This window comes from Cheilinus undulatus, linkage group 11 (genome assembly GCF_018320785.1).
Source record: "Cheilinus undulatus linkage group 11, ASM1832078v1, whole genome shotgun sequence".
Classification (NCBI taxonomy): domain Eukaryota; kingdom Metazoa; phylum Chordata; class Actinopteri; order Labriformes; family Labridae; genus Cheilinus; species Cheilinus undulatus.
In genome coordinates, this window is record NC_054875.1 from 2,897,736 (window position 1) to 2,923,217 (window position 25,482).

The 25,482-nt window shown below is 40.8% G+C and overlaps 1 protein-coding gene across 2 annotated transcripts; it reads left to right on the forward strand.

Annotated features, from left to right (window-relative positions):
- The first annotated feature begins 3,728 nt into the window (after window positions 1-3,728).
- On the forward strand, window positions 3,729-24,887 carry tbc1d25 (TBC1 domain family, member 25). Of its 2 annotated transcripts, none has more exons than XM_041799561.1 (7): window positions 3,729-3,815; window positions 16,144-16,253; window positions 16,343-16,497; window positions 20,054-20,181; window positions 20,275-20,463; window positions 20,837-21,112; window positions 23,059-24,887. In XM_041799561.1, exons 3-7 carry the CDS (start codon window positions 16,395-16,397, stop codon window positions 24,745-24,747), a joined length of 2,385 nt encoding a protein of 794 aa, XP_041655495.1. In that variant the 5' UTR covers window positions 3,729-3,815; window positions 16,144-16,253; window positions 16,343-16,394; the 3' UTR covers window positions 24,748-24,887. The 2 variants fall into 2 exon arrangements, with proteins under 2 accessions (XP_041655495.1, XP_041655494.1); XM_041799560.1 differs by lacking the exon at window positions 3,729-3,815 and adding an exon at window positions 11,204-11,366.
- The last annotated feature ends 595 nt before the right edge of the window (window positions 24,888-25,482 follow it).

Consider the following 25,482-nt stretch of genomic DNA (forward strand, 5'->3'; position numbering starts at 1 on the left):
AAAATAGCATAAAACAGCATAATACTAGCAGAAAATGGCATTCAATAGCACAAAAAGGGATAAAAATAGCTGAAAATAGCCTAAAAATAGCAGATTTTGGCCTAAAAGTAGCTGAAAATTGCATTCAATGGGTGAAAAAGCATATATAGCTGAAAATAGCATGAAAATAGCTGTATTTCAAAGATCATGAAAGTTAGAAATGAGAAAAGTCATAGCAGTCGAATGACGAAGAAACTGATTTTTTTTTAAGTTAAACAGCGCTGATACGACAAAGTATGAAGGAGGAGATAGCCAGTGTGGAAGAAGAAAAGTAAACAAAATGGCCGACGCAAATATCAATAGTGTGGATGCTCAGCATCCCCACTAATGAGGTTTTGAAATGACAGTTATCATATAATCTTAATCCATCTGTTTCAATGCATTATGGTCCCTTTAATTTAAACAGGCTTTTTTAAACCTGCTTGTAGCAGTAGTAATGTCTTTCTATTTGAACTGCCATTGACTTCTGCTGATGGCAGGGACCTGAGGAGACTTCATCACTATCCTTATACCTCTGTTTCAAGGACAAGGAGGCTCTCTACAATGAGGAGAAAGGGAGAAAGACAGAAATGGGAGCAAGCTTTGGAGTTGGGAAAAATACTGGTGTTTAGAATAATCAGTCAGATGAAGATCTAACATTTAGTGTCTCTTCTGCTCCCTTATGTTGTGTAATTGTCCTTTAATTGTGGATTAAATGACAGCCTTAATCCTGCTGCCTGTGCAGCGAGTCGTTCGCTTGGTATGATCTGTTTTAGATCTGGTTCAGATCTGGTTTATATCTGGTTCAGATCTGGTTTAGATCTGGTTCAGATCTGGTTGAAAGGTCTCTTCTCAGGCTCAAAGGCGTTTCTCACCTTTAGACTCCACAACAAAGTAACAGCTGTGGGCGGCGAGCTCGATAAGGCTGAAGAAGGAGCAATTTCTCCTTGTGGTGGCGGACGTCAGACTGTGATAGTGATTCCCTCCCGTGCCCTCCCCTGCAGAGCCGGAGCAACCCCCACCCCCACCCCCCATATCTGATTCTCATGGCCATGAGCGAGCTGTTGTTGTCGGCCTGAAAGGTCAAACGTAACAATGTGAGCACAGTACAGCCCAAAATCATAATGGAGAAATACAGTTACTATTATGTAGCGTCACAAACGCTGGTTTGACATGAGAAACGTAGACTTTCTGCAGCTCTCGACCTTTGCTGTGTTCTGTTTCACTTCTCTCCACAAAGTTTCAACTAACACACCTTTCACTCAGACGTCAGGGTTTGACGTTTTTCATCTGTGTGACTAAAAGGCAGCTGCAGGCAGGGTCACTACTGCACAGAGACGATATTTATGCAGGAAGGAAGTCTGTTAGACCACATGGGCCGAACCTGGCACCACAGATGCATTTGTTTCACACATCCATCTGGTAAACTTCTCATAGACAGTGTTTGGAAAAAGGCAGAGCCTTTGGAAAAACAACTCGGAGGGTGACAGAGCTACATAAGAGTATGAGGAGCAGACTGATGTGTGAAATAGTGACCTTTGACCTCTAAAATTGAATGAGTGATGGGTGTTTGTCAGTCAGATGGTGAGTCTGGGTTTGGAGGATGCTTGGTGAACATTTTCTGTCTGACTGTGGGGTTTAGTGGAGGGATAATGGTATGGGGCTGTTTTTCAGGGTCTGGGCTAGACCCCTTATCTCCTGTGAAGGTTAATCTTAATGCTTTAGCTGATCAAGACATTGTCAACCTGTGTCATTGGTCCATCCAACATAATCAGCCAGTGGCTGATGTTTGCAGATACTGCTGCATCTGTGCATCCCTCAGCAGAGCTGTCACCTGCCTCTTTCTGCTTATTAAAGCTTTGATGGTAATTACTGCTAGGATTGTTAACACTTTTTACAATGCATTGTGGGATACAGAGGGTGCACAATCAAAAACCTCTGCAAACTGGAGTACTGTGCTCTAGAGGGTGAGCTTTAGGTCATGGCGTGTTTCTCATTTTCATCCTAATAGCTGCTGTTATGAGGCAGCGGCAGTAACTCTGTGTACGTACACAAACTCGGCTGTTTTCACTGCTGCAGGCTGGCAGAGGAAACAGAGCTGAGCAGGTGTTTAGTAGTTACATGAGCGCTGGGTTTTCCCACTGAGTGAATGAAACATGAACACAGCAGATAAGGCCCCTCAGTCCAACGGGACAGAGCGAGAACGCCGTAGTCTGAGAGCGGGGAACGACGTGTGACATTAGATCAGGCTGACTTTTAGTCAGAATTATCTCTGAGTGAGTTTGACTTAAAGACTCACACAGAGGAAAAGAGACAGAGAGAATTACCTGAAATATTTTAGCTGTTTAAACTTTGGGCCTCAGTCACTAACCGGTCTGAAAAACAAATAAGATTCTGACATTTACTAAAGATTTATTCTCTCTGATTTGGTCTCAGCTGAAAACAAAATCTAAGATGCTCCAGATCTCTCTGACCAACATTAAAGTGCTGATATCACAGGATAAAATGTTAAATTTAGCACCCAAACACACTGGATTAAAAATAAGACAAAAAAGTAACATTTTAATTCTACTTTATTGCCTTTTTAATGATTGGAACACATATATTAGAATAATATGCACAAATATATATGATTTTATTATGTATAAGTAGTAATTTAACCATGCAGTGTTTGATCTTTGCTGCAGAATCTTAAAATATGAATATAAATCTATCAGGTGCAGGAGTTTAATCATAACACACTTCATTAAAAACCGCCACACACAGGTGTGTGTGCATTAGCGGGTATGAAAGAGTTTAAATGATGTTACATCATTTAAAAGTCAGATTTTAGAATAAACACAGGTTTGATTCAAATCAGACTCACTTTTAACCCTAATTTAACTATTTTCTAATTCATCTGAATCCATTCCTCCATCCAGCACATATCTATTATCAACTACTGGTGCTATAAATAGATCTTAAATCTTCTTTTTTATTGTTATAATTTAAAGCAGCTCTACATCCACTTTACAACTAACAAAGTATTGTGATTGTTTGTGTAGATTATTTCTACTTACTGACATCTTTCTACTCCTCTCTCTGTGTGCCTTCTGTGTTTGCACACTGCCCTGCAGACTCATGAGCATTAAAGAGGCGTTTCTCTATGTTAAGTAGGATAAACTTACATCTGCTTCCATCATTCCGGTACCTGGAATTCAACAACTTCAGAGCACAAGAGAGAGCATTTCAGCCTTTTAGGAACGTGTTATGAATCTCACAGAGGTTTTGCAGAGGAACTTTGAGAACTAATTTAGGAAAAATCTGAGGAGGATGCTGGCGAATGAGGCCCGTCAGTCTGAGGCCTGTCCACACTGAGACGAAAACAAAGTTTTCTGTAAACACGGGATCGTTTCAGGAAATGACCATTCAAGCACGGAATCACTGAAAATGCTGTAGTATATCTGCCAAGCCTGTGAGTGGCACTGTAACACTGCTACTGAAATGCACCAAAAAAGAGAAGAAGATACAGAAAACTGCCCCAAACTTTCTCCTGGTTTCCCTTCTGGTTGTTCTCCACTGTGGATTTAAGAACATCTGGTGTTTGCTGTTCTCGGTGGTAAAGGAGCATCAGATTCTGCTGTAAAAGCCATAACAAGCTCAGTAGCCTCTGCAGCACGAACACAACCCTGTATCCCGCCATTGCTGTTTGGCTCCATCCACGCCTGTGGCTTAATTATGACGCCCCGCACATATGCTATGTATGACGAAATCGTTTCAAGAGAGATGGGGTTGGCTGTCCACACAGAGACGAAACGGTAAGCGTTTACAGATTTGTTCACTCTGTTTCAAAAAGTAGCATTTACAACCTCCCAAAACGCCGCTTCTGTGTGGATAAAACGCCGACACGACAACAACTTTTGCGTATACTCCTGAATTTGTCTCTATGTGGACTGGGCTTAACTAAACCTTCCATAGACAGCGTTTGGGAAAGGGCAGTGCCTTTGAAAAAAAATCTCTGAGGGTGATTGGATGAACGTTCTGTCTGTCACATCTTTACGGGCCAATCAGAGCAACAAAACACGTGACGTAGCAGCTACCGAGGAGTTAACTCCATAGAGAACTGCATAACATGAACCATGGCAACTGTAGACATGTCAGTACTTGACTTTTGTCGTTTTTGAAAAGAAAACATCTCACTGCTGTTCTTTGTTCTTCTTTTAACAAAGAAAAGTCATCAAGTTCTGATGAAACTGGAGCTTTAGCAGCATCCACGCTAATCTCTTCCACCATATCTGCACCGGCCTCTTGTCGCTGCTTGCTTACGTCACGACTCCACCGAAACCGAAAGTACTGCCCCTCGTCACTGATTAATCCTGCCACTTTCTAAAACGGTTCAGACGGGAGCTTTGAAAGATGGATTCACCAGTGAGAAACACGGAAATGAGCGTATCCATCTGCTTTGCAAAGCTAGACTGGGCCTGAGTCCGTCATCAAATAAAGACAACAGAGAATTCATTCGAGGAGAAGTCTTGACCCTGAAATTCCACATAATCTGGCATAGTGGAGCAAATCCCTCCCCTTCTTGTCAGTCTGTGCAATTAAACGGCATAAACTCTTGTCCTTGTGATGCGCACTAAAAGCACCACTCCTCTCTACACTGCTCGAGAATCTATTTTCAGTTGAGCTTGCAGCCAAAACACGTCAATCCACGAAGAGCAGGTCGATCCAAACAGCTGGAAAACATGCAAAGTATCCGGTCAACTTCAACACGATGCACAGACTCCTGATTGTAAATCTCATCATTATATCAAACCTGCAGTCTGATACAGCAGGTGGCGATGTGTACATAGCTGGTTTGCAAATCTGCAAAGGAGAAGAAGGAAAAAGAAGCTATGATGGCAAACACTGGGGTCATGACCTCAGCTACGGTTGCATTCACACCTCATGCATAATATGCAAGAATCCACCTCCCTCAGTGGGCCAGGACTCAGTGACTGAGTGTGGTATGATTGCATTCATGCTGTCTAAACAGAACCAGACTTTGGGCTCCAGGTCTGGGCCCCTGATGTGAAAGACCCCAACATTACTGGAGTCAGGCAAAGAGACTCATGTTACATCTGGTAGATTCAGGCAAAGGAAGACAAGGAACATCTTCAGCCATCCTTATCATGTTTGGTAAGTTGATGGCCATGCCTTCAGGCTGCTGCTGTGTAGATGAATTATTGTTGCAGCCAGAGTGGTTAGATGTGTTAGCATGGCTTTGTTTTTGACAGAAATATTATAGAAGCAGGTGGATCAGCTCAGGTATGAGGGATGAGAGCAATCATAAAGTCTGTGGACTTTTTCCACAACATTTAGACTTTTTCCTTGAAGATTAGGATGAAAATAAACATCTTCCTCCTCGTCTTTTTTTTTTCATGCCTGGCCCTCATACTCTTCCAGTTTCTGGTCCAGGTCGGCTCCAGCATGTTTTGGTGTTAGCAGCTGTTGTCTTGCAGGTAAACAGCTGCTGCTGATAGTGAAGCAGGAAAAAAGGGAGCGTTCAGATCCTGCAGCAGCCTTGAAGGAGAGATACAACACAGCCTCAGTGAAGCTGAGGGGCTGAGGAGGGCCCACCTGTGGAAATATCTCTGCTCATGTGCAAATCAACACAGAAAGAAAGGAGAGCATTTTCTGCAAAGCACAGCAGAAAATCTCTGAGAGTCTGATGTCAGAGTGTCTATGAATTTATGCATCAGTGTCATTTAACAGGTAAGACACTCGATACCTCATATCAGTGTTGTCTTTACCCCGTGCACATGGTGTGACCATTTTGAATTTCAATAAAACTGCAGGAGAATCAACATTTCTGATGCTTTTCTGCTGAGGCCTGTGAACCTGATTGACTGATGAGGGCTCAGGGTTAGGCAGGGTTGTCAGGTCTACGGTTTTCCCGCAGAATTGGGCTACTTTCAACGTACTGATGCGAGTTGTCCTCCTCCTTTACAGCATAAAGCTTGATGCACCCTAATATTCAGATTCATGCTACTGTGGATTAATTGCTCTGAACTAATTTCATTCATATGAGGGTTTCTTGCCATGCAATCCAATCCAGGGGGAATCTTTAGAGCTAAACTGTAGATCCACGAGGAGAGGGTTCCTGACTGAGCTGTGCAGAAATGTCTAAACCAGTGGTTCCCAGCGTTTATTCCTCAGGGCCCCCCAACTCGCATTAAAGAAAGCTAAGCCCCCCTCGGACCCACTCGGAAAAAGTACACGTCATTTGATATTGTTTTATTGACAAAATCCCAACATAACAGACCTATACAGACTTGCTCTGGACTAAAGATCTTTGTCCAAACTATCCATTATTACGACATTAGGGCCACTCTTGGAAAAAAGAAAGGCGAATTTCAAGAAAGAAAATCAGATTTAAAAAGTTAATTCATAGGAAAAATAAATTCTGATATTGTGATTTTTTTTTTCTTGTTAATTCCTGACTTTTGAAACTCTGAAATGTTGGAAATATAGGACTTTATATTCTCAAAAATCTGGATTTTTTTTTCCAAACTAATTTTGACCTTTTTGATTAGAAATCTACAGATTCTCCTCATATTTTAATCTTTTATGTTGGCCCCTGTATTCCATTGTGTATTAGGTTTGTAATCATGTTTTTAAATGAACATCTAGCTTTGAAAATGTCAGAGCAGACAGGGTCCCCCCCCAGGGGTCCCCGGACCCCAGGTTGGGAACCTGGTTGGTGTAAACCATACATGATAGTTATTCCTGTTTGTCTTTGTGATTGAATGCACTCTGTGTTTGTTCTCTTGGCCTGTTTAAAGGGTCTGTAATCTCAGTCTCAGCGTTGTAAATTGGGTAAAAGTGATATAGTGATAAGTGTCTGAGCCTGCTGTTAAGATAAGTCAACATGTAAACACACAGATGATTACCCAGTTTGACCAGGAGAGAGTATCGTCTTTCTCTAATGCGTCTTCTTATCTGCCGCTGACACACTTCTCTGTACAGTAACAAGGAAGTCTAAGCTGCTTTCTCCTGCTGCAGTGGTGGACTAAGGATGTTTGAGGGGCCAAGATAATAACCAGGACACCTGCTGTATGAGGTGGGCACCAGCATGCAGAGTTTAAAGTGAACTGGTTGGAAACCCTGGGTAAGGTTACATGTTTGTAATCACTGGTATTCAATCAAACACAAAAGTACTGAAAAGGTGAGGGATATTTAACTGATTAACATTCATTTCACCAACAGTGCTGGTGTTTATTTTTAGCAGTCAGCTGACTTTGGCCCTAACCTCTGATAGATGTGATGTTTGAGCCTCGACGAGCAGCATGCTGGATTTATCTCTAACTCGCTCTTTGACGTGGGCTTGGACTCGGTGAATCTGGAACATGTGGGACAAGGACTTCATGATTATTCACTGTAACAGACTGTTTCTCTGAGAGACGTCACTACAACATGGACAGGAAGTAGATATGACACTGGCAGAGAGAGTTTCATTACAGCAGAGTTACTCCACCCTGCTCAACCAAAGAGCCAAATGTTAAAAAGTACATTTGCATGAGCCACAATCTAGGTGGTGAAAGTGGCAGTTAAAATAAGTTAAAGGTGGCAAAAATGGTCAGAAGGTGACCAAGTAATGAGTTAAAAGTGGCAAAAACGTTGCAAAAAAATGAGTGAAAGGTGAATGAAATGGGCAAAAATCAGAAAAAAAGGTGGGGAAAATGGGCAAAAAGTGGCATTTAATCACAAAAAACAGCGTAAGTGGGTGAGAGGTGTCAAAAAGGGGCAAAAAAAATGCAAAAAGCTGGATAAAAGAGTCAAAAACGGGAGAAAAGTAACAAAATAAAGTGGCAAGAATGAGCTTAAAGTGGAAAAACTGGGAGAAAAATGGCAAAAAAATGGGTGAAAGTGGCAGAAAATGAGTAACAGGAGGCAAAAATGGTCTAAAAGTGGCAAAAATGTGGAGAAAATGATTGAAAAGTGATTAAATAGGCAAAAAGTTGCATTTAATTGCAAAAGATAGCCTAAATGGGTGGAAAACGAGGGAAAAAGTGCAAAAACCAGGATAAAAGTGTCAAAAAGGGAAGAAAACTGACAAAAAGAAAAAGCAAAAATGAGCTTAAAGTGGCAAAAACTAAAAGAGAAGTGGCAAAAAAAAAGGCAGAAAGTGGCAAAAAAATGATCACATGTGGCAAAAATGGTCCAAAAGTGGCAAAAACGTGAAAAAAAAAGAGGGTAAAGTGACTTCAATGGGCAAAAGCCATAAAAAAAGGTGGGGAAAATGGACACAAAGTGGCATTTATTACAAAAGACAACCTTAATGGGTGAGAAGTGTCAAAAAGGGGCAAAAAAAAGAAAATGCAAAAAGATGGATAAAAGTGTCAAAAAGGGAAGAAAACTGACAAAAAGAAGTGACAAAAATGAGCTTAAAGCAGAAAAGACTGGGAGAAAAGTGGCAAAAATTGGGTGAAAGGTGGCAAGAAATGAGCAACAAGTGGCAAAAATGGTCCAAAAGTGGCAAAATCGTGCAACAAAAAAGAGGGAAAAGTGACTTAAATGGGCAAAAATCCGATTAAAAAAGCTGGGGAAAATGGGCAAAACACATCAAAGAGTGGCAAAATAAGAATTAGTGGCATTTAATTGCAAAAGGCAGCTTAAATGGGAGAAAAGTGGCAAAAAAGGCAGCAAAAGGAGCAAAAAATTGCAAAATGCTGAATGAAAAAAGTCAACAATATGCTAAAAGCGGTAAAAAAGGGAATTAAAGAAGCAAAAAATTGCAAATAAGAGCAACAGAAATATGCAGGCAGAACAAAAAGGTTGACAATAAAGTTTAACAATTAAAGCCTGAAACAAACTAACTAATGTGACTTGCAAAGGATAATTTCTTAGGTGAATTTTTCCTTCAAGGTCTCAGTCAGCTCTGAGTCTGTGTGGATAGGTCTCAGTCTCAGCTCTGAGTCTGTGTGGATAGGTCTCAGTCTCAGCTCTGAGTCTGTGTGGATAGGTCTCAGTCTCAGCTCTGAGACTGTGTGGATAGGTCTCAGTCTCAGCTCTGAGTCTGTGTGGATAGGTCTCAGTCTCAGCTCTGAGTCTGTGTGGATAGGTCTCAGTCTCAGCTCTGAGTCTGTGTGGATAGGTCTCAGTCTCAGCTCTGAGTCTGTGTGGATAGGTCTCAGTCAGCTCTGAGTCTGTGTGGATAGGTCTCAGTCTCAGCTCTGAGTCTGTGTGGATAGGTCTCAGTCAGCTCTGAGTCTGTGTGGATAGGTCTCAGTCTCAGCTCTGAGTCTGTGTGGATAGGTCTCAGTCTCAGCTCTGAGTCTGTGTGGATAGGTCTCAGTCTCAGCTCTGAGTCTGTGTGGATAGGTCTCAGTCTCAGCTCTGAGTCTGTGTGGATAGGTCTCAGTCAGCTCTGAGTCTGTGTGGATAGGTCTCAGTCTCAGCTCTGAGTCTGTGTGGATAGGTCTCAGTCAGCTCTGAGTCTGTGTGGATAGGTCTCAGTCAGCTCTGAGTCTGTGTGGATAGGTCTCAGTCTCAGCTCTGAGTCTGTGTGGATAGGTCTCAGTCAGCTCTGAGTCTGTGTGGATAGGTCTCAGTCAGCTCTGAGTCTGTGTGGATAGGTCTCAGTCTCAGCTGTGAGTCTGTGTGGATAGGTCTCAGTCTCAGCTGTGAGTCTGTGTGGATAGGTCTCAGTCAGCTCTGAGTCTGTGTGGATAGGTCTCAGTCAGCTCTGAGTCTGTGTGGATAGGTCTCAGTCAGCTCTGAGTCTGTGTGGATAGGTCTCAGTCAGCTCTGAGCCTGTGTGGATAGGTCTCAGTCTCAGCTCTGAGTCTGTGTGGATAGGTCTCAGTCAGCTCTGAGTCTGTGTGGATAGGTCTCAGTCTCAGCTGTGAGTCTGTGTGGATAGGTCTCAGTCTCAGCTCTGAGTCTGTGTGGATAGGTCTCAGTCTCAGCTCTGAGTCTGTGTGGATAGGTCTCAGTCAGCTCTGAGTCTGTGTGGATAGGTCTCAGTCTCAGCTGTGAGTCTGTGTGGATAGGTCTCAGTCTCAGCTGTGAGTCTGTGTGGATAGGTCTCAGTCACAGCTGTGAGTCTGTGTGGATAGGTCTCAGTCACAGCTGTGAGTCTGTGTGGATAGGTCTCAGTCTCAGCTCTGAGTCTGTGTGGATAGGTCTCAGTCTCAGCTGTGAGTCTGTGTGGATAGGTCTCAGTCTCAGCTCTGAGAGTGACTGGGTACTGGTCCACCTCCTCTCAGGGTTTAGTCAGGGTTGGTTTTGGACCCAGTCATAAATAAATGGTCAACTGTTTAGTTCTCTAAAAACCGCACCGACACAAGCAGACTGTTTACCATATTACATTCATTATCATGATAAAATTTTATCAGTTCTGTTTCCTTGAGCCTGAAATGTAAACAGAATAAAACAGGAAGTTGATAACAGGCCACTGTTATTTAACATACTCTAGGTTAAAGATTATTCAATGGATGTGACCTACTGCGGTTTGATATGAGAGTTATATAATGGCTCTAAATCTCTGAGCCTATCTAGGTAAATGACAAACTCATTGTAAGAAATGACAGGTAAACCTTTCTTTAACAGAAAAGTTACCTTACACTTAACAGTGCTGGTTTGCAATGCACTCTGGGTAATGATGTTCATTACATATATACATGAGTCATCCTTAAAACTGCTCTCAGCATAAAGAATGACTGTAGGATTAAGAACATCACTACCCAGCATGTATTGTGCAATAACTGCAGCCTACATTAATTTATTAACATTAATTTATGTTCTAAGATTTCTCAAAATTACAAAAAACAGTGTTTCTTTGAAAAAAAACTATCTAAAAACACAAATGTTGATCTAGTACACTCCTCCTTTCTTCTTTTAACAAGAGACCTCATTAAAAAAAAAAAAACTCAAATAAAGCTCAGTGGGCAAGTCAGAAGTCAACTGCACCTTTCTATTAATCTCTTATTTCTGTCCATAGCAAGTTCCTTTTTAATTGTTGAAGTGTGTTTAATTTCTTAGACAGGAGAGGAAAGGACTTGTCCAGTAGAAGGCGCTATTGCAGCATATTAAGTCCAGACTCTTGGCCTGCAGTCTTGAATCAACAAAGATGGAAACTGTTGTGCAGCCTTTGTCCGCTAGGCGGCGGTAACGCAGCTGTAAATCGTCGGTGAAACCAGGGCAGAAGAAGATCACGAACCAGAGGAACTGAGGAACTCGGCTGGTGCTGCTGCCCCCCATCATGTTATTGATCACCATGTCGGTGTTAGAGGAAAACTGAACCAAGGAGAACCATCCTGAGCCGAAACGGGGAGTTTAACATGGCCGGAGAGGAGGAGAGGGGGGTGGTTCGAGTTAAAGTCAAGGTACGATGTTTATCCTGTTTTCGGTTTAGGAGAGAGTCTACCAGCCGCTGCTAGTTAGCTAGCTTCCCGTTATCCTGCTTATAGAATCCACTGCTGAGTGTTTGACTGTAAAAACAACCACGTCGACAGGTGAACACACCTATGTCACCGGTTATTTTACCGTGTTTGTACAAGTCTCCTCCTCTAACCGAGTATTTGACCGTGTTGTTTACCGACAGCTTTGTTATTGTTGACGCTGACTGCAGTATGACAGCCGGAGGAGTTAAGCACTAACCACACAGCTACTGTTGTCATGGACGGCAGTAAAATAAACTATAAAGAAACCTGTTAACGGTCATGTTTACCCGGTTACAGCATAATAACCAACAGCAGAGAGACCCTCAGACTCGAGCTGACGTCACCTGCCTGCTCAGCATCTGCGTGCGTGGACGCGCGCAAGCAAGGCTTCATGACGTCATATGTTACCTGAAGAGAGGCTTTCTGTGGGCCTCACCTCTCCCCTCATACTGCTGCATGTTTAAATTAGAGTGGCTTTGAAAAGCTGAGTTTGTCCGTGATTTTACTGTAAAAGTCAACCTTTCATATGCTGTAGATCAGGGTCATCAGCTACATTAGTTCAAGGGCTTTTTCCTGATCAGGCACTTTCAAATAAACTAAATAAGCTTTTTAATAAATGGTCTAATCAGCATTTTTGTATATATATTTTTGTTTGATTTCAACTGTTTGCAGTCTTTAGGCTCCAACAGTGAAATCAGTCCCTATATCTCAGTCACCGAGGGGCCACTGAGGTATTTAAGTATATTTCAGTGGTTGTAATATTTTCAATGCTGCATCATTTCCTACAGATTCCATAGAAAACGTCAGTTTTTATCAAGGGTGAACTGATAAATATGTGTCTAACATACGATATACGTGCTAATAATGGCTTACAGGTGGATTTCTGAAAAATTAGTCATTTTTAATAGCTGTAGGGAAAAATAATCCCAAAATACAGCAACATTTTCCCCTAGACCAGTGATGCTCAACATGCGGCTCTTTTGTGTCTTAATTTGAAATATTATTCCCCCAGAAAAACTTAAAGGGAAACTTTTTTGCCCTTTTTCACAATATTTTGCCACTTTTCACCCATTAGAGCTACCTTTTGCTATTAAACACTACTTGTTCCCCATATTTTGCCCATTTTTGCCACTTCTTTTTGCAACTTTTTATCCAAATTTTTCCCGTTTTTTTTCCACTTTTTACCCATTTAAGCTACTTTTTCCTATTAAATACCACTTGTTTCCTATTTGTTTGCCCATCTTTGACACATATTTTTGCCACGTTTTTTTTTTTTTTTTTCATTTTTACCATTTTTACCATTTTTGCCTATTTAAGCTACGTTTTGCCATTAAATACCACTTGTTTCCTAACTTTTTGCCCATTTTTGCCCCTTTTTTTCCACTTTTTACTTTTGTTTTTTTGCCACCGTTGGTTTACTTTTAATGCTACTTAAGCTGTTTTTTGTTTTGTTTTGTTTTGTTTTGTTTTGTTTTTTACCACTGTTTACCACTTAGACTGTGGCTCTTGCAAAGGTATTTTTCAACAGTTTGGCTCTTTTGTTGAGCAGGGTTGAGTAAAACTGGTCTAGAGACTCTTTCCTCTGCACATATTTTGAATTTGATCATGTTCTGGGGGCTGGATGGGAAGATATGGGGGGGCTGATGTGGCCTCCGGGCTGCCAGTTGATGATCACTGCTGTAGATTGATGACACATTAAGTTAAATATTTCAAGTTTTTTTGTTAGTTTGTTTTAATCCAGATACAGCTCATGAAAAACAACAATCCACTATCTCAGATTATTAGAATATGACATTAGATTGTGTAAAAGGGTTTATGATACAGATATTTTACATTATGAAGCCCACGTTTCATTGATAGCAGACTTAATCACTTCTGTATTGTTGGCTCTGCTTCTTGGTAATTCTACAAACATTTCTGTGGACCTCAGGTCAGACCAGCTGGCTGGCCAGTCAAACACAGCAATACTATGGTTAGTAAACCAGTTACTAGTAGATCTGGCTTTACTGGGGACAGGTACCAAGTCCTGCAGGAAAAGAAAGTCAGCATCTTCATTAGGTAGGAGTGTAAAGGTGCAGTACACATTTACATACCGAACTGTTAGAGTACAGCACTTTCTCTGTCCAGTGCAGATGTGTACTGATCCAAATACATGTAGGAAAAAAATATAATTCAAATCTGAGTTCCCTCAGACTAGAAAGTGAAAGTTTATCACACTCATCATGGGAGCAAAAACCATACATCAGTTCTTATAAATGGAAAGAAGAACATGAACTCAAAGCAGATCAGCTTTGTAACTCAACCCACAATGCAGTACCTTAGACAGTCTTTAGGTGGAAAATGAACTTGAGTTGGCAATTAGGAGAATCACATTCTAGTTGACTAGATCTACGTTCGTTCAGCCCCTCCCCTCCTGATTTGGCAATGCTTTTTTAATAAACGTGTTTAAAGCTATTTCTTGGGGGGGTTATCAAAGAAACAGTTAAACAGATATTTTTGTTTGTTTTTTGTTTTGTTTTGTTTTGTTTTTTTGACAACAGCACATCAGTTTTTTTGGTGCAGGTTTTTGGGAGGATTAGCTTTGTTTCTAAAGAAGTGGAGGATCCAGGGAAATGGTTGGGAACCACTGCATGAGATCAGTGGTTCTCAACCTTTTGTTCTATGAGCCCCCCTTACTGGCGTCATAAAGGAGCTGAGGACACACACAAGCTAAAAGTGATACATGGATGTAAAAAATTAACATCAAATTTAAAAAAATGTTCAGATCTTTATAAAACAGCCCCACACAAAGGTTTTCTTATCAAGATACCTTTGCATGAACTGCTCATGAGAGTTTTATCATGATTTTGGTTAGTACAAGTGAATCTGATTTTGGCATCTTCAAAGCAGACAGAACCTCGCACCCCCCTGAAATCTCTGTTCGTTAAAAGAAGAACAAAGAACTGTAGTGAGTTGTTTTCTTTTCAAAACCCACAAAAGTCGTGTCCTGACATGTCTACAGTCACCATGGGTTGGCTACGTAGTTCTCTCTGGAGTTTACACCTCATAGCGGCTATGTCACGTGTTTTGTTGCTCTGATTGGCCCATGAAGATGTGACAGACAGAACGTTCATCCAATCACCCTCAGAGTTTTTTTCAAAGGTTCTGCCCTTTCCCAAATGCTGTTTATGGGAGGTTTACCAGATGATGTGTGAAACAAATCCATCTGGCGTGCCAGGTTAAACCAAAACCGAGTGCCTTGGACTTCTTGCCATTGAAAAAAAAGTTTGTGCTATTATTTGATTTTTCTTACTGGAGTCATATCAAAGTTTAAAATTCCTTTATGAAAATAAGGTCACATACCAACTGATAAAGCTGGTTTATGTGGATGAAAACATATCCCAGGATTTTTTTGGCTAAATGGTTAAACAGTTTATATCTGGATGTTTCTAAAAGGTCTATTTTTGGGCTTTGTATGACTTAATTTAGAGAGGAGGATGGTGGATAGAGTTTCTAAACAGGGATGAGAGTGGGGACGAGACATGCGGGGATAGCGCCACAGGCCGGACTTTAACTCAGGCCAACCACATAAATGGGACACAACCTAACCACTGTGCCACCTAATCTCATTAGTGGGTTTTTTTTCTGTAAAGAAAAAGTAAATGGTTGTAGTAATACCAGAATTATAAAATTTGACATGACTCCATTAAAAATGAAACATATTGATCCATGTTTGATACCAAATTAAAGTCACTGGCAGTTAATGCTGGGCAATCTTTTGTTTTTAATGATGAATTTTAACCCCTATGTGCTATCCTGCTTCTCTGTTGTTTGGGTTTAAGGTTGTTAACATCTCTGTGCTTTTAAAAAACCTTTCAACAGGATCAAATCTCCATCAATTTAATGATTTGTGGTATAAAAAGTGCAGCAACTTAATGATCTGTTATATTTCTAGACAAAAGAGTGATCCCTGTCTTAATTACAAAAACACTGACAATATTTGTAAAAGTAGTTTGCTCTTTGTCAATGCCAGCCACTTTTCCAAATGTTAACATGCTTGTGCAGTTTAGACGGTGTGCAGGAGTTTGCCTGAAATATTGGATATCTAGGACTTCTATTTTTCTTGCTGTAGTACCAACCAGGGACCAAGTTTGTTTGATTTTGACTGATTTTGTTAATATTTATTTCAAACAGATGACTGATCATGTGTTCAGTAGGCTTAAAACTGTCAGTGATTCTTATTTTAAAACATCTCTTTATCAACATTAGGCTTGGCATCGTTTTTTTTTTGTTGTTTTTTTTCTCAATTCAGCATCAGCACATTGATATTAAGGATAAAGATGCTACATCTTATTCAGAACATATCATTATAGCATCTTAAAAGCCTGATATATACCCCAGCCCAACTTTTAGCGAAAATAATGAGATTTCTGCTATCTTGAAAGAATGAGTTGTCGGTGCATTTGCTGTCACGTCTCGATGCAGAAGTCTCAGCTCCATTGTTTGGTTTGAACCAGGGTGTGATTTATAGCTTTAACTGTAATAAGCAGATAGAGAAAAAGGGTTTGTTTCCACAGAACCAAAGATGTTTGGTGTGACAAAGACTCTTCTTTTGTTTTCCAGAGATCACCGTATCACCGTTTTCTTTATTGTGTCATAATAATGTCTCCCCACAGAATCATAGTTGTTTTTTTATTGATCTGTGCATGTTATTCTGAGGTCATGGTGTAATGTTTTCCAGAAATGTGATGGCGTGCTGCCTGTGGAGTTTCGCTCCTTTGCCGTCGATCCTCAGATAACGTCACTGGAGGTCCTTCAGCACATCCTCATCAGAGCCTTCGATCTAAACGGGTCAGTAACGACACAGAGGCCTTCTGAATCTGTCTGAGCTCCTGTATGAGTGTGTCAGCATTTTCTTCTTCTGTTTTTATCCAAACCAGGAAGCGTAATTTCGGGATCAGTTACCTTTCTCGGGACCGGAGCGGTGCTGAAATGTATCTGTCTCTGCTGTCTGACTGGGATTTGGATGTGGCCTTTCTCTCTGCAGCCAAGCCACACCTGCAGCTTAAAATAGACATCAAACCGTCAGAAGACAGTAAGAACACCTGCTTATCTCTAAAGAAACTAACAGATATGTTATGTAGAAATGCAAAACTTTAGGAGCCTTTAATATATAACAGAATAAAGAGGTATCTGCACACACTCTTCATTCTCATTATGATTCAATCACGGGTTTTTTATTGAACTCCTCATTTTATGTTCATTTTCCTTCAAACAAGGATTAAAAAGATGTTGAAATGAACATGAATGTGTTAATGACAAGCAGATTTTTTTAAAGATGTATTTTTGGGCATTTTTATACCTTTATGTATAGAGAACGACAGTGGATAGAGTCAGAAGTAGGGATGAGAAAGGGAAGAAAGAAGCCACAGGCTGGACTTGAACCTGCCGCCTGCGTACATGTGACGTGGTTTAAACCATTAGACCAGTGTTACTCAACCCTGCTCCCCTAAAGAGCCAAATTGTTGAAAAATACCTTTGCAAGAGCCACAATCTAAGTGGTGAAAGTGGCAAAAATGGCTTGAAAGAGCAATAGAAATAAGTTAAGGGTGGCAAAAATGGTCAAAATGCAGCAAAAATAGGTGAAAATGGGGAGAAAAAGTGGGAAAATGGTTAGAGAGTAGCTAAAATGGGTGAGAAGTGACAAAAAAGGAGTTGCAGGTGGCAACAAATGGTCCACAAGTGGCAAAAACATGGCAAAAATTTAGGAAAAAGTGACTAAGATGAAAAAAAAAGCAGTCAAGATTGGCAAAAATGGGCAAAAAAATAGGAAGCAAGTGGTATTTAATGGCAATAGGTAGCTTATTTGGATGAACACTGGAAAAAAATGTTTTAAAAATAGGGGAAAAAGTGTCAAAAGAAAAGGCAAAAATTTGGGAAAAAAGGAAACAAATGGTATTTAATGACATTAGGTAACTTAATTTGGACTAAAAGTGGCAAAAAAGTTAAAAATAAATAAATAAATAAATAAATAAAAAGGGCAAAAATGGGATTAAAAGTAGCAAAAATGTGTAAAAAGTGTCAAAAGAAGTTGCCAAAATGGGCAAAAAAATAGGGAAAAAAAGGGGTATTTAATGGCAAAAGGTAGCTTAAATTGGCAAAAAAGTAGCAAAAGTGGTGAAAAGGGCAAAAATTGGATAAAGTTGCAAAAGTTAGTTGCAAAATGGCCAAAAAAATAGTAAAAAGGGGTGTTTAATGGCAAAAGATAGTGGCAAAAATGGGGAAATTGGCAAAAAGTTTCCCCTTTTTAAGGTTTTCTGGGGGAATTATATTTGAAATTAAGACATAAAAGAGCCACAAATTATCACAAAAGAGCCACATGTGGCTCCAGAGCCACACTTTGAGTATCACTCCTTTAGACTGTCTGCGGCCCAGACAAGCAGATTTCTTTCTGTGTTTATAAAGGCAATGATCCCTGAAAGAGGATGGGAAAAATTTAACTGAGCTGATGCAGCTTTTTAAATTTCTGTCTGTTTAACTCACATTTTAAAAATATTTTCAAAATATAAAGATAGTTCAGGCTTATCAAACTGTCTTTATTTTCACTGGAATTGTAGTAATAAGAAGTGAAGTAATGATGATGTGACACGCTTTTAGCATGCATGGATATTTGATGTGAAATGCTGTTAAATGCATGTTTGAGTCATGGCTAACTGAGACAAGTCATGATTTTCAGTGCAAGAGGAACAGTTTGACTTTTCAAGTGGACCTGCATTTTTAGGGCCTGAGCTCCGAGGGTACGAGAGCCCTATTGAAATTGGTCGGTTTCGTCATTATTATTTTTATGCGTTCTGAGTTTTTTTTGGCCCCTTATCCTTCCCAAAAACAAACAAACACCCCCCCCCCAACATATGTTTGGTCTGAATAATGTGAGATTGATTGAGGTTTCACCAATGGCCCTCAGGAACTGCCTCAATAGCGCCTCCTTTTGTGCTTCTAAGGAACAGCCCCAAAAAACTTTGACCTAGAGTTAAGAAATTTCTTGTGTAGATTCGGCTCAGGGATCTATACAAAAGTCTGCTGGTGCAAATCTCTAACTCCAACAGAAAATCTGCCAATTTGAATAAATTAGCCATAAAATTAAGGTGTTTTTGGCCTGTTCCAGAGCAGTGTCAATTTTGTCGACTAAAACTATGACTAAAAGTGTTCGTTGTCAGCCTTTTTTTTCCACAACAAAAACTATACTAAGACCAACAAAAATAGACCTATGATGACTAAAACTGACAAAAACTAAATTTAGTTTCCGTCAAGACGACTTAAACTAGACTAAAATGTAATGTAGTTTTCGTTGGACATTCAAAATCTGTGATATTTCTCCACTGCGGGTAAATCTGTCTAAAAACAATGCATCTGTATCTATTCTGCCTCTCAGCTGTAGAAAGCAGGGACCCCAGGTTTGGCAGAGAAAACACTACCATGATTTGGTACCAGATTTAGGCAAGAGAATAAATGCTTGGACTACAAGTAAAGACTAAAATGTGAGGACTATTTATGGACTACCACTAGACTAAAATGTTTTTGAGTTTTTGTTGACTAAAACTAAAAAGGATAGAAATTACTAAAATGTGACTAAAACTAAAAGACATTTCATTTAAAGACTAAAACTAAGACTAAAATTAAAAATAGCTGCCAAAATTAACACTGTTCCAGGTGTCATACTTCTTGTCCTAGTTGCATTTTATGACTTTTACTTGAATTAAAGAAACATTTTCCAGTTATATATTCTGTTATCATAGCTAAAAAATAGTGTTAAATTGTATTTAGTGGGCAAAGTGTCTCGTCACAGCCCTACTTTGTACTGATTTATGTAAGTTATGCCCTTATGCAGAAACTCAGATCAAAAAGTCTTAAAGAACCAGAAGAAAACGCAGCAGATACTTTAATAATGAGCTTAGAATGGATCATAAAGAGGTATTTTTTAAGTGGTCCATGGTTTGAGACAGAACAGCTTCAGTGTGTTGAGTGGGAAGTCTTGAGAGATGAACATTGTTCCATAAATAGCACTAGAAGACATTTGGATAGTGTTTCTAGTAGAGCCGTATCTGAATGTCAGCTGCAAGGAGAGTTTGGTGCTGTAGTCTCCACAGCTAAATTACATGCACCAAATAAGTGTTTCTTTTGTTTGGATCAAGTTATGTTGAATTTGTTCTTTAATATTTACGGTTTATTCTACCAAACAGTCTGGTTCAGTTCACATCGGTGCATAATTATCCGTGATTTCCCTGTCATAATTTGGGAATGGCACCTAAAAAACTGATCCATACCATTTTACTTTGTTAGCATCCTTCTGTAGTGTACCTAGCTGACTTTTAAGGGTGGAGTAAAACACGCTGCAGGCTTACATCCCTGACTGCCAAGTGAGGGCGCTGTAAGCTGAGGAAACAAAAGCAGGATCAGGGTTACTGTGCTAAACCATACCAAACTGTTCCACTGGAGGTGCGTTATGAAAGCATCTATGCATGGACACAGTCATCATTGCTAATAAAACCATATTTTATTGATCCAGAATGTTCTTTTACTGAAGCTTCATATCAGGTAAACTCCTCTTTCGGTGCATCAGGATTATGAAACTGCTATATCTGCCTCTGCAGGTCCTGTCATGGAGGACTGGGACATCATCAGCCCCAAAGACGTGATTGGCTCAGAGCAGCTCCTCGCAGAGAAGACCAAGTCTTTGGCGTCTGCAGCTCTCCCGTTCACACAGTCTCTGCTGTCCCAGGTTTATCTCTCTTCTTTGACCTTCACCATAAAAGTTTTATATACCTTCAGGAGCTGTTTTTTTTTAACCCCATGTTGTTTCTGTTGTTGTCAGGTGGGAAAAACCCTGACCAGAGTGCAGCAGGCGTTCAGCTGGACGTACGGCGAGGAGATCAAACCGTTCAAACCTCCTCTGAGTGACGCTGAGTTTCACAGTTACCTGAACGGACAGGGTCAGTTGACGCGACCTGAGGAGCTCCGGCTGAGGATCTACCATGGCGGTGTGGAGCCCTCGCTGCGGAAGGTGATTTATTTTTTTATAGATATTGATTTAATATTTGATTTGTACCCTTAGTAAATAATTTCCTAATGAGTTTATGGCCTGTATAGTCTTTGTAAGAGTGAAACAGACCAGAAACCAGATTCTAATATGTGGTTTATTAGCCGTTTTTATTTTCATTTTATCCAATCTTAGTTTGATATTGGGGTTATTTGTCAGTATTTTGTTATGCAGATGTATTTATTGGTTGTATTACATTGTTTATTATCTATAATGCTATCCTCTCTGTGTCTTATGTGCTCCATGATCAATGCATTGCTGTTTGAACGATGGAATTACTGCTTTATTCTGTTCTTAATAAACACTAAATTATCGTCTGTATTTCCACTGTTCTCAGGTTGTTTGGCGGTACCTTCTGAACGTTTACCCCGACGGGCTGAGCGGTCAGGAGAGGATGGACTACATGAAGAGGAAGACGAGGGAGTACGACCAGCTGAAGAGGGAGTGGACAGCACGGGTCAGCCCTGAGGACCTGGAGTTCATCCGTGGAAACGTTCTGAAAGACGTCCTGAGGACTGACCGGGCTCATCCATACTACGCCGGCTCTGAGGACAGTCCACATCTGACGGCACTCACAGACCTGCTCACCACGTTCGCCATCACGCATCCTCAGGTATAGAGACGTTTACTGCATTGGTTTGGACAGGCCTAGATTTGCAGCAAATAATAGAAAATTAAAGTTCTCATCAGATCACCCTTTCAGTCTCATTAACCCTGTAGGATCTGTTTAACATTATATGTCAAAAAGTGCAAATGTCATTTTCTTTGTAACTCCTGATTAAACACACAGCCTGGTATTTTTTTTACCTCAGCTTTAAACAACCAGTTGTAGCCAACAGAGTTGTGATATAATCCTTTTTCTCCATTTCAGGGCCATAGAACAAGGTTGAGCTAGTCAGCAAGGTCAATGCACAGAAAGTTCCCAGAAAAATTCCTTTAAAATTCCTACTGCTTCTCTTCATCGGATTACCTAAATTTTGCATTAAGATTCTAGAAGGATCCTTTGTGTATTCTTGAAAGTTTCATGAAATGTCCCCAAAACTTTTCATGAAAATTCCTGAACTTTCCTAGGATGGTTTCTCACAAAATTTGAAAAAAAGAAAAAAGAAAAAAGAAGATCATGGAAAATCTTGAAAATGTACATTTTTCAAAAGTTATCTGGATAAAATTGCCAGGAAAAATCTGAGAAGAAATGTCCTAAAAGTCCCAGAATAGGCTCTAAAATGTCCATGAATTGGAAATCCTTAACAAAACACAAAGATTTTTGGGTGAAATGGTTTTACCCTAAATGTTTCTTAAAAATTGTAGACAATTTTTTTACAAATTTCCCTCAAAGTCCCCAAAAATGTTCTGAAATTTTTGGGGAAAAAAATTGGAAAATTCCCAAACGTTCCCATGTACTTTCCTGAAAATTCTCATTAAAGTCTTTCAGAATGTACTCACAAGTTCTGCTTAATTCTGTCTGAAATTCTTGAGTACTTTAAAAAGTTTAATCAACTTCCTGGGAAAAAGTATCCAGGAAATTGTCAAAAAAACTCCTGGAAAAATTGCAGAAAATGACCTTAAAAGTCCCAGAATAGTTTAACATTTCCATGAATTGGCAATCCTTAACAAAAATACTAGAAATTTTGGGGTAAAATTTTGTGACTTTTTCACAAGTTTTGCTGAAAATTTTTAGAAAATTCCCAAACGTTCCTGTGGACTTTCCTAAAAAATTCTCATGAAAGTCCTTCAAAATTTAAATACATTCTGCTCAATTCTGACAGAAACTGAAAAAAATTGAAATTGAAACTGAAAAAAAAATGCTGAAAAATTTCTGTAAAGTCCCAAAATCTTCCATGAAAATTCTGGAAATTTTTTTTAAAGAAAAATCTCAAAATTTTACACAAAAATACAAGACAAGTGTGGGGGAGCTCTTTTGTCCCAAAATTCTTAATTTCCTTAAAATTCCCAGTTGCTAAATTCTTGAAAGTCACCTTGGAACATCTCTGTTAGTGCCATGAAAACTTTGGAAAATTCAAGAGAAAATTCTTCATGCTTTCCACAAAACTCTGCAAATGTTTATTTAAGTTCCTAAACTTAAGCTGTAAACTGAATTGCCCTTCGGGGATAGATAAAGCTGCCTGAACTGAACCGAAAATTTTCAGAAGTGTGCTGAAATTTCTCAAAAATTTGTAACTTTAAATTTGTGAAAATCAGGCAGAATTTTTTGTGATTTTTTAAATATTTTTAACCTAAAATATTTAATGATAAAGGCTACAATGTTTTTTGACATACGCTTCAAATTTGACTGTTATCGTGATACTTTGAAACTGAGAAATTTTAGGGTAGTTATGGACTTCAGTCACTGGCACACCTATCTGTATTGTTAAAGGAAAGTTTTCTTTAGTTTCAGTGTGTGTCAGACTTTAAAGGTTGTGATTCTGCAGAGGAAATAAAATTAAGTCTTTAAAACAAGAGGTTTAGTACATATGAATGGCTTTTGTTTTTTCACAAAATAAGTGAGTAAATCTTAGAGTCCTGTTTTCTTCAGTAACTTTGTTAATGCGTGTTTTTCAGATCTCATACTGTCAGGGCATGAGTGACATCGCCTCCCCTATCCTCGCTGTGATGGACAATGAGGCGCACGCCTTCATCTGCTTCTGTGGCATCATGAAACGTTTAGAGGGGAACTTCCGTCCAGACGGGCAGCTCATGTCTGTGAAGTTTCAGCACCTGAAGCTGCTGCTGCAGTACTCGGACCCTGAGTTCTACTCTTATCTGGTGTCCAAAGGAGCTGACGATCTCTTCTTCTGTTACCGCTGGCTTCTTCTGGAGCTGAAGAGGGAGTTTGCGTTTGACGATGCTTTGAGGATGCTCGAGGTTACGTGGAGTTCTCTGCCTCCAGATCCTCCTGAAACTGAAGTGGAGCTCCTTGGACCGCCACAGGAGGCCGAGGAGACGATTTCCTGCAGAGACAAAGAAAAGACTGTGGAGAATTGCCTCGGAGATGATAAGCAGCAAAAGGAGAAGCAGCGTAGACGGCACATGCTGAGGCCTTCTAGAGAAGAACCAGACATGAGCAGGAGTAACGTGTCGGAGGAAAAAGGGACTGAAAAGGGAAGCGAGGGCAGTGAATGTCAAACGCCTCAAGGGACCACGGAAAAATCGGACCTACCAGCTGCTCCGTTTGAGAGACAGACTAGTTTTGGAGAGTTTAAATATTACACAGCTAGAAATGAGGACAGCTTTGATATGGAGGACGCTGAGCCGCCACAGGACATGGTGGTTTCAAAGTCATCGTCGAGCATCCAGAGCCGCCAGTCCACGGTGGACAGTGAGGAGGATCCAGGAGAGAGAACGCCGCTCATTAAGAACTGTGAAAACGGTCTCTCTCCCGTGTCCTCCCCTCCTCTTTTCCCTAGTGGCCTCCCCATCTGGAAAACAGCCCCCTCTGCCTCCCCACCATCCTCAGCGTCACCCTCCAGCTGGCCGGGAGCTTCTCCAGATTCGCCTCCTAAAGCGACATCCCCATCCTCGACAAACGGAAGAGACACCTTCACCAGAACTGTCCAAAAGGTCCTGAGCTCCTCTGCCCAGGTGCTCGGCAGCACAGGGATCAACTCGCCCACGACCCCGACTCTAAAAACATCCGTGGCATCTCCGTCTCACACTCAGAGTCGATCCCTTCTCTCTTCACCCATTCTGTCGTTTGGAAGAGGCCCCGCGCTGTCTGGCAACAGGCTATCCTCCAGCAATCTCCCGTCACCTGGCAACAAAACCCCCAGCACAGCAGCTAACACGCCCGGATCTATGAAAGGCGAGACCACCAGCATCAAACCGTGCTCGCTGCCGCCTCCTCAGGAGTTTGGCAAAGGAAACCCATTCATGCTGTTCCTGTGCCTGTCCATCCTGCTGGAGCACAGAGACCACATCATCAAGAACAGCTTGGATTACAACGAGATGGCCATGCACTTTGACCGCCTCGTGCGGCGCCACAACCTGAGCAGGGTGCTGCAGAGAGCCAAGGCCTTATTCGCGGACTACCTGCAGAGCGAAGTGTGGGACTCAGAGGAAGGAGACGAGGTCAGCTCGGACTCTCCGACCACAGCCACGGCTGCCCCGCAGTCTCCTTCTTCCACCATCTCCGCCCGACCCATCTACAGCCCTTTAGCTTCGCCTCTGGCTTCATCTCCAAACTCAACCTACAACCTCGCCACCACCATCCCCTCCCCAACAGCTCCAGTCGCAGTTTCTCCCTCTTCCTGATTCCTTACAGCATTCTTCTCCTCCCATCCTCCTCAGCAGACTGTTCATTGGAGGTGCAGAACTTTTTCAAACAGCCTCCCATGTTGGACTGAGCTGTTTATAATCTCATTCTGTGTATGCTTGAATACATTTATTCCTTATATCTGTAGTCATCGCTACTTTTTCTTATCCATCAGCCTTTGAACGTTTCTGTTGTCTGTCTTTAAAGAAGGGATAAAAGAGCTATCCTACCCCTGGAGACGCTGATGCATGAGATGTTAAACCCTGTGATTCAGGTGTTAGAAGGTCAGACACTTTCCCTAAAGCAACAAAAAGCCACTTGGTGCATTTAGCCTGTGTTGCCCTCTTTATAAACTTTGTTTACAAGCTCATGTTTCTGTCCAAGAAGTCACAAAAGTGTCTTAACATAAGAAGTAGTTAGATCAGTCAAAAATGAGGAGAAATCTAGGATCAGATTCATTGAATACAAAGGTGTACATTGGTTTTTCTCATTAAGGACTTCTCAGAGGACTTTAGGAGAAACAAGTATTGTCTGAAAAGATCAGGGAGGTGTACCATGAAGCGAGATCAGAGGGTAAGCCCAATCTGTTCAGCCTTAAGTCACAAGGCTGACTCATTTACCTGGCATGGTTTAACTCAACCTGGGAGGGACCAGTTTCTGTTTTCCACACAGGTTTTGGCTTAAAACTAGTAAGAGAGTTACCCTTTTTATTAGTGCTGCTTTCTTCCCTAATT

Coding starts and splice junctions, on each gene's coding strand:
- tbc1d25 (XM_041799560.1), top strand. CDS start 11,322: ATGGCCGGAGAGGAGGAGAGGGGGGTGGTTCGAGTTAAAGTCAAG. Junction 16,498..20,053: donor CATCAAACCGTCAGAAGACA/GTAAGAACACCT, acceptor CTGCCTCTGCAG/GTCCTGTCATGGAGGACTGG. Junction 21,113..23,058: donor TCGCCATCACGCATCCTCAG/GTATAGAGACGT, acceptor CGTGTTTTTCAG/ATCTCATACTGTCAGGGCAT.